Raw genomic sequence first — 10,135 nt, 5'->3', positions numbered from 1 at the left:
TGCACATGAGTATGTTTGTCATGAGGGCTATGCCGAGACTCTTAAGCAGTTGTGGAAGGACTTCAGTAAACCTGAGACAAATATCAGAGATGATCTGAGGAAGATTATAAGAGCAGTAAAAGAGCTGAAGATGAAGGTCAGAGATGCTCAGCTGCTCACCGCTGATGATGGAGCAGCTATTGTGCACATTACACAACATCGTGTGTGTGTGTGTGTGTGTGTGTGTGGTTACGAAATTGTATAAAGACACAGTATGACCTATAGCTGTACTCTATGGTGGTTTATGAGAACATTCTTTGTGTCCTTATAATTCACAATGCTTAAAAATCACTATGGAGTCCTTTAACATTCAGAATTTGTCCACAGGTTTGCTGTAAGTGTTGGTTTTTGGGGCGGAGAGAGGGACAGAAGAGGTTTTACTCTATATAATACATTCGCCTATAGAGTCCTCATAAATCACAAAAACCAGCCTGTGTGTGTGTGTGTGTGTGTGTGTTTGAGTGAGAGAGAGTGTGTCCTGACCAGTGAATATGTGTGTGAAAAAGTGTGTGTGTGTGTGTGTGTGTGTGTGTGTGATTGTCCTGAACTGTGTGTGCATGTGGTGCATGTGTGTCCTGAATGGTGTGTGTATGTATAGACCTAAGTGTGTTTTTCTGTGTGTGTGTGTGAGAGAGAGAGAAATGGAGAGGGAGATTGTGTCTGCCCAGTGTGTGTGTGTGTGTGTGTGTGTTGCATGTGTGTATGTGTGTGTGAGGGAGAGTATTGGCCATGTGTTTGTGTGTGTCTCAGCTGCTGCTGTCCGTCACACACACACACACACACACACACACACACACACACACTCTCCAGGCTCTCTGTGATTCTGCTCTTATAAGGACCTTCAGCTTCACATACACACACACACACGCACACACTCATGGATCAGGATCAGCATGATGAGGGTGGGTGACAATCTATTGTTTTGTTTTTTACACACATTGACTGCACTAACAACTCACACACACACACACACACACACACACATCTGCTTCTATCAGTGCTGGAGTGTGTTTTCAGTTCAACACACACACACACACACATGCTCATTTCTGCTGTGAGTGTATTGCTGTGTCTCACACTGATCTCACTGACAGAAGCAGACGCTGGAGATGAACATAATGCTGATTTTTGACGTTATTTACACTGTTTGGCTGGTGTCAATTGATGTTAGCTGACAGAGAACATTGTCAGAACGTTCTCACATGGTTATAATCAAACATTCTGTAACACTCTCGTATTAACAGCTAATCATGCATAATTACATGCAACTCACACACACTCTAACCCTAACCTCAGAGTCAGAGCATGCTTTCATTCATACTGCTCAGTGGGTAAATAAATACACCTTTTGAAAAATGCTGGGTTGCCATGGGCTAATATTGGGTCAAATATGGACAACTGCTGGGTCAAAAAAAGTGTCATTTAAATTTAATGGCAAAAATGACTCCAAGAGCAGCACAGTGGCTCAGTGGGTAGCCCTGTCGCCTCACAGCAAGAAGGTCTCTAGTTCGAGTTGCGGATGGGTCAGTTGGTGTTTCTGTGTGGAGTTTGCATGTTCTCCCGCACAGTCCAAACACATGCGCTCTAGGGGAACTGATGAACTAAATTGGCCGCAGTGTATGGGTGTGAATGAGTGTGTATGGGTGTTCCCTAGTACTGGGTTGCAGCTGGAAGGGTATCCACTGCGTAAAACATATGGTGGAATAGTTGGTGGTTCATTCTGCTGTGGTGATCCCTGATAAATAAAGGGACTAAGCTGAAACAAAATGAAAGAATGAATGAAATTAATCATAAGTTGGGTTTGTCTATAATTGACCCAGTTTTGGGTTATTTGGCAACCCAGATTTTTTATAGTGTACAAGGACACCTTAATATAAAGCGGGACCCAAACAAAATGCTGGGTTGTTGTAATCCATTGGGTCAAATATGCATAATATCGTGTGTCCTGAACTTTGTGTGCGTGTGTGTGTGTGTGTGTGCAGATGTCAGTGCAGACGCTGAACTGGCGGCTGCCATCATGAAGAGACACTTCCGTCCGTCTCTGATAAAGACAGAAGCGTGGGAAGGCTATGAGTTTGCAGACAAGGAGATCAAGATCACGGAGTCGACGGACTGCTATGGGGCCGTTCTGTGGCCCTCGGTGTGTGTCTGTGTGTGTGTTACATCATTTACACTCAGAACAGCAGGACTAGTTTGAGTTAACATCATCTGTCTCTCTCCAGGCCATGGTGCTGTGTCACTTTTTGGACTCTCATCGCGATCAATACAACCTGCTGGACAAGAAGATCATTGAGCTGGGAGCCGGAACCGGACTCGTTACCATAGTAACCAGCCTCCTCGGTTAGAAAGACCACACACACACACACACACACACACACACACACACTCTGTCTGAATTGGGTTATCGTAAATACTGTAAACAATGCTTTAACAGTTGTATAAATACTTCAACAGTTTTAGTTGTATAAATACTCCAATAGTTAATGATTGTATGAATACTGTATTGGTTGTATAAACACAGTAATTAATAAATCGATAAATGTATAAATAATGTTTGTATAGCATATAAATAAATGCTTATATACTTAAATAGTATATAGATAATTTAATGCTTGAATACATAGTTTAATATAAATGCTGTATGGGTTGTGTAAATACTTATGCTAATAGTTGTATAAGTAGTTTAATGGTTGTATGAATACTGTAAAAGTTGAACAAATACTACTTTAGTTGAATAAATTCTCCAATAGTTGAATAAATACTCCAATAATTTTATAAATACACCAATAGTTGAATAAATACTTCAATAATTACATAAATACACCAATAGTTGAATAAATACTCCAATAATTACATAAATACACCAATAGTTGAATAAATACTCCAATAATTACATAAATACACCAATAGTTGAATAAATACTCCAATAATTTTATAAATACTCCAATAGTTTAACTACTTCAATAGTTGTATGAATACTCCAGTAGTTAAATAAATATTCTATTAGTTAAATAAATACTCCAATAGTTTAATAAATACTTCAATGGTTGTATAAATACTCCAGTAGTTGAACAAATATTCTATTAAATAAATACTCCAATAGTTGAACAAATGCTCCTTTAGTTGGATAAATACTCTAATAGTTAAATAAATACTATAATAGTTGAATAAATACTCCATTAGTTGAATAAATACTCCTATAATTTTATACATACTCCAATAGTTAAATAAATTCTTTAATAGTTGAATAAATACTTCAATAGTTGTATAAATACTCCAATAGTTAATTAAATATTCTATTAGTTAAATAAATACTCCAATAGTTGAACAATGGCTCTTTTAGTTGTATAAATACTCTAATAGTTAAATAAATACTCCAATTGTTGAATAAATACTCCAATAGTTTAATAAATACTCCAATAGTTGAACAAATACTCCAATTGTTGAATAAATAGTCCAATAGTTAAATAAATACTCCAATTGTTGAATAAATAGTCCAATAGTTTAATAAATACTCCAATAGTTGAACAAATACTCCAATTGTTGAATAAATAGTCCAATAGTTGTATACATACTCTAATAGTTGTACAAATACTCTTTTAGTGAAGAAATACTCCAAAAGTTGTATACATACTCCAATAGTTGAACAAATACTATAATAGTTGAACAAATACTTTTTTAGTTGAATAATTAGTCTAAAAGTTGAATAAATACTAAATTGTTGGATATATACTCCTATAGTAGATGTATAACTAATCTAATATTTGTATAAATACTCTAATAGTAAATGTAAAAAAATAATTTAATATAATATAAATACTCCAATAGTTGAATAATTACTCTTATAGTAAATGTATGAATACTTTAATAGATGTATAAATACTCTTATAGTTGTATAAATGCTGAATACAGGAGCACAGGTGACCTCCACTGACCTGCCGGACGTCCTGGCCAACCTGAGGCACAATGTGAATCGTAACACCAGAGGGCGCTGCAGACACGAGCCGCAGGTGACAGAGCTGATCTGGGGTCAGCAGCTGGAGGAGCGATTCCCCCGATACACCTGTCAGTATGACTACATCCTAGCGGCGGACGTGGTGTACGGCCACCCATACCTGCAGGTAGAAACCGAAAATGATCACCATATCTTCTGGCATTTAGCTGCAGGATAAAAAAGTAGATCAAGATGAGAGAAACTGATCAATTTATCAACCATAAGACAATAAACACATGCTTGTGGCTGTAAATGAATTATTTGTGTTTAATTCAATAATATTATATACAATTAGTCTTAAACTTTCCTGATCACGCCCCCCTTTGATACTCTTGAATAAATAGTTGCCTGTAGGTTTCAGTAGTCAATGCATCAAGTAGCCTATTTATAAAGTAGTCCACAGAGAAGGGGCTGAAAGTGGACAAAAATACATCTTGCCTATGTTTGCAGTTTACTTTTCTCTTTCTGTTGATGGCCTGCGCCCCCACTTTGAGAATCACTGTAATAAACTGTGTCTTGACTCAAAATTAAGCAAAATAAGAGTAAAATGTCAGTGAATCTGTGTGTAAACAGGCTCAAACATGCAAAACTATCATACTACTGTAATGATAACTTACTGCACAGACCAATTACAGCTTTTAATGTCATCATAATAAGTGAATTTTCTCTGATTGTGGAGGTATTTTTACCGCTATGCTGTAAATGATAATATATGTGCGTTCTGTACCTGCAGGAGCTGCTGGAGACCTTCATACACCTGTGCTCTGACCACACCGTCATCCTGTGGGCCATGAGGTTCCGGCTGGACCCCGAGAACCGCTTCGTCCACACCTTTCAGGAGCATTTCCACCTGGAGGAGCTGTACGACCTGCCCAGCCTCAGCATCAAACTCTACAGAGCACATAAACGATAATACGCACACATGCACACACACACACACACACACACACACACACACACACACACACACACACACACACACACACTGATTCCACATCAGTTCTGTTTACAACTTGATTTTATCTTTTACACTTTGATTTGTGTTGGATGATTAGTATTAAATGTATATTATTTTACACTACAAGACTGTTGTATAAACATACTATGGTGTTCGGTTATTGTCAGATAAAAGCACAGCTAAAGTAGTTCCAGCAAATTTAGAGCAGCTCCATATCACTCCGCTAAATGATTAAAGTTATTTCACAGCTAGAACAATCAGAAATCACATCAGAACACAAGAGGAGGAGGAGGAGATGTGGAGGACACTAGTGCTACACACAGGAGCAGAAACCTGACTAATGCACTCTCAGACACAACATCTCAGCAGTGGATCTACCAGAGACCAGGAGAAGGGTCTGGATGCAGACCTGGTGCAGTGCAATCTGGGCTGCATCCAATGCTTTTTAATGGAATTACCTAACCCCACCCCTAACCCTACCCGTCATTCACAATGACGTCACTCACTCCATTTAGTGCATTGTGTCTGACATTGCATCGCTGAGTGATGCAATCTCAGCTTGCATCATAAAGGCTGCATCCAGATACTATTGGAGACCAGAGGAGAAGAGCAATAATCACCTGCGGGATGGTGGATTATAAGTGAATAATGCACACCTGAGGAGCGACAACACTCCACCTCACCACATCAACACCTCAGCTCTGTGTTATATTCTAATCATTCGACAGTCTGTTGTTAATTATTCTGTTTTACAAGTAAAGTCAATGGGAAGTCAGGAGGAATCAAAGCTGTTTTGTACAGAAGTGTCGTGTTTGGAACAATAAATGGTGAACTTTCATTTTTGTGTGGACCTTTTTTATTTTAGAGACTGTATGATGTTTGATGTTCAAACCTTTCTGTTCTGAAAATGATCTTCACATGCAACAGAGCCAGACATACATCTCACACACCAAACTACAGTGCTTGTGTCAAAACAAAACACGTAACTGAATGAACGTAGCTGAACTGTTTAGAGATTCAAATAAACTTAACAAAAATAAAACTAAATAGAGATGAAATAATCTTCTGCAATAGATATATTTTTTAAAATGAAACAATATAAAGAGTTCTACTTTCATAAATAAAATATAATAATAATGATAGTAAATGTGATTGTGTTTATGATGATGAAAATCCCAGCCGAAACTCGAACCAGTAACTTTCTTGCAGTGAGGCGGCAACACTACCTACTGCGCCACCGCGCCACCTCCTTCATTTTTCCTTAGCTTAGTCCCTGATTCCCTGGGGTCGTCACAGTGTTTTACACAGCAGAGGCCCTTCCAGCTGCAACCCAGTATGAAGGTGTCCTTACACTGTTAAAGACTCTGGGTTGCCATACAGCCCAATAATGGGTCAAATATGGACAAACCCATTTATAAGTTTTGTCATTATTTTTCATTTTTTCACTTTCTTTCAGCACAAGGTTGTGAAATTGGGCCGGACACAGAATTCTTCAGTTTTCTTAAACTTACTTTGAATAAGTTATATAAAAAATAAATTATTAAAGTGCAAAAACAACCAGTTTGAAGGGGTTAATAATCTCACAAAATCACTCCTCTTCTAAATAATTATTGATTTATTAGTTTTTGCACACATACTGTAAATCATGGATGCCAAATGCTGACAAAAGGCACAGAGAAATACCTGCCTTACACTATATTAATATAAATATATATGTAGGATGATGATGTATGTGCCGTTTCCCTCTCTGAGCCATATACAGGGATGTTCTCCTCTTTATAAACATGCCTCCATTAGAAGGTTTCTGTGATGGTTTGTAATCTCATTGAGCTCCAGATGTGTCCAGCAGCAGTAAATCAGCATAAGCATCTACTCTGAGGATCATCTAAACCATCACACACACACTCACACACACACACACACACACACACACACACACACACACACACACACACACACACACACACACACACCTGATACTGCGATCATGTATTTCAGTCCACACACAAACAAACAAGCACACACACACACACACACACACACACACACACACACACACACACACACACACACGATACTGTGATCATGTATTTCAGTCCACACACAAACAAACAAACACACACACACATACACACACACACACACCTGATATTGTGATCATGCATTTCAGTCAACACACACACAAAAACACAACCACACAAAACACTCACACAAACAAACACACACACACACCTGATATTGCGATCATGTGTTTCAGTCCACACAAAAACACAACCACACATACACACACTCAATCACACACATGCACACACACACACACACACCTGATACTTGGATTATGCACTTCAGTACACATACAAAAACATAACCCCATACACACACTCAAACAATCACACAACACATACAAGTACACACATAAACACACAAAAATACACACATACACAAACAGGCATCTGATACTGCGATCATGCGCTTCAGTCCACACACACACACACACACACACACCCACACACACACACACACAGACACACACACACACTCTCCTGCAGGAAAGATGATCATTTCCTCATTTTGAGCTGTTCTGGGTTGCCAGATGCTGTAAAAGTGTCTAATTGCATCTTCAGTGCAGATTTCTGCCCCTACATGGAGAAGCTGCTCACACACACACACACACACACACACACACACACAGATCCACAGCGTTTACCAGAAACTGGAGACCACGAGAGGAGTTTCCAGAGATATAAAGTGTGTGTTATATTGGGTTTCCCTTCTGTGGAATCCATTTAGCACATACCGACAGCCTGCGCTCATACAGGCCAGCCCGGACTCAACTAATGCAACCCAAAATAACAGAGGCACAGCTCACTAAACCAACACAAACAGATGGAGAAACCATCAAAAACAGAAATAAATACCTGACTACCTGACTTTTAAAAAAAAGATTATGGCATTTTTAAATATTAAAGTAGACATTTTGTGTATTTAATATGCTTTATCGATCAGTCATATGTCAGTCATATGCATTTCGTGCGTTTTGTTGATCCAGACATTCTAACTGATGTTAATAATTAATGATGTTTCAGCAGAAAGCAGCTTAATCTGGTGAAATCACTGCCTGCAGAGCAAAAACTAAACAAATGTTCATTCATTCATTTTCCTTCGGCTTAGTTCTTTTAATAATCAGGGGTCACCACAGAGGAATGCCAACTATTCACCAACTGTTCCAGCATATGTTTTACACACCGGATGCCCTTGCAGCTGCAACCCAGCACTGAAAAACACCCATACACACTCATTCACACACACACACACACACTTACACACTATGGCCAATTTAGTTGATCATCTCTCCTATAGCGCATGTGTTTGGACTGTGGGAGGAAACCCACGCCAACACAGGGAGAACATGCAAACTCCACACAGAAACGCCAACTGACTCGAACCAGTGACCTTCTTGCTGTTATGCAACAATGCTAACCACTGAGCCACTGTCACCATACTTAACATTTATTATGCTTAAAAATATGTTAATACAATACACATATAATAATAAATTTGGTCTTCAACTGTAGTTGTTTGTTAGTTAGTTGATGTTACCATTAATAATAACTCAGACACTGAATCAACATATTCCTTCCTTCTTTTGTTTAGTAATGAACTAAAGCAGTGGTTGTTAAAGTGGGGATCGAGGGACAATGATAGAGGGTCGCTTGGTGGTTTCAAAAAGTCAAATACATTTAATTAAACTATTAGAATTGCCATATTTTATCCATAACCCACAGAAGATCAAAATACATTACATTAAAAAGCAACAACATGCAAATAAAAAGCCATCAGTCTTTATTACTTATTTATTTTAGATTGTGTGTTTACAGTAGATTAACAACACAGCAATAGTGTCAGCTGCAGCAGACGGATTTTACAGCAGCAGGTTAAACTTTCTGACACCTTTATGGCAATCAAATACATTACAAATTAATACAGGCCACTTCTGAACTTTAATCATGGTGGTGGTCTCCAAAATTAAACCAAGAATAGACTTGTTCTGACAACATGTCTCCCAGTCTCTTTAGCTGAGGTTAATATTACGTTAAACAAATTAATAAATGACTATATAAAGGATAGCCTATGGTTGTTTGACTGTTGCACATTTTTTTGTTGTCGATCTGCCTGTGTTAATATAGGCCTATTGTTGTGCGTGCAACATTTGTATGTTTATAACCACCTGAGATAAATGTGAGGGGCGCGAGTCACTGCAATGTTATTTTGGGGGTTGCAGGCTGGAAATTTTGAGAACCCCTGAACTAAAGGACTCACACAGGCTCTGCATTCAGTCCTAAAATCTATAATCCACTGTAAAACACATCTATTCAACAAAGTATGGGAATTATTAAGACCCTGTATTGGTAATATTATGTTGTCTGCATGCATTTCTTAGATGAAAACACACCTGTATTGTAATCACATACAAATTGAGCTGTTTGGTTCTGTGTGTGTGTGTGTGTGTGTGTGTGTGTGTGTGTGTGTGTGTGTGTGTGTGTGTGTGTGTGTGTGTGTGTGTTTTCCTGATTATTTTAGGGTTCACAGTTTACAACATTTCATTAGTTCATAAACTAACATAAACTAATAATGAACAACACTTGCACAGTATTTATTACAGTAATTGTGAAACAAACATCACCACCTGCTATACACTTTAATACACACATACACTTATTGAACAACTTACTTTACATGCCAATTTGCACATAACAGCTGCACATATAACATTGTATATATACATACACTTGTCTTTTTGTACATTTGCATTCACTACTTGCTTCTATTTTAAGATATATTGATTATCTGTTTTGTGTCTTGTCTTTGTAATTATGTTGCACTGTAGAAGCTCTGTCACCAAAACTAATTTCTCCTATGTGTGAACATACCCGGCAATAAAGCTCTTTCTGATTCTGATTGATCATAGTTCAGCATTTACTAATGCATTATTTAAGGGCTGGTCCACAATGTAATTTAAGGCTTGGTTGTGTTTATAAGATGCAAAGCAATGTGTGCTCATGTTTCACTTGTTATTTTTTCAGATATCTCACTTTGATTATTCACAGCTACTCAGCTAACATGAAAACCACTGTCATATTTCC

The 10,135-nt window shown here is 38.0% G+C and overlaps 1 protein-coding gene across 1 annotated transcript; it reads left to right on the top strand.

The window, feature by feature from the left end:
* The first annotated feature begins 889 nt into the window (after positions 1 to 889).
* mettl21e (methyltransferase like 21e) lies at positions 890 to 5,829 on the top strand. Its single transcript, NM_001002361.2, has 5 exons — positions 890 to 941; positions 2,022 to 2,179; positions 2,262 to 2,379; positions 3,952 to 4,160; positions 4,767 to 5,829. The coding sequence occupies exons 1-5, from the start codon at positions 917 to 919 to the stop codon at positions 4,944 to 4,946; spliced, it is 690 nt and encodes a 229-aa protein (NP_001002361.2). The 5' UTR covers positions 890 to 916; the 3' UTR covers positions 4,947 to 5,829.
* Positions 5,830 to 10,135: the final 4,306 nt, after the last annotated feature.

This window comes from Danio rerio, chromosome 1 (assembly GCF_049306965.1).
Source record: "Danio rerio strain Tuebingen ecotype United States chromosome 1, GRCz12tu, whole genome shotgun sequence".
In the NCBI taxonomy this organism is placed as follows: Eukaryota; Metazoa; Chordata; class Actinopteri; order Cypriniformes; family Danionidae; genus Danio; species Danio rerio.
This window is presented reverse-complemented; position numbering and strand designations above follow the sequence as displayed.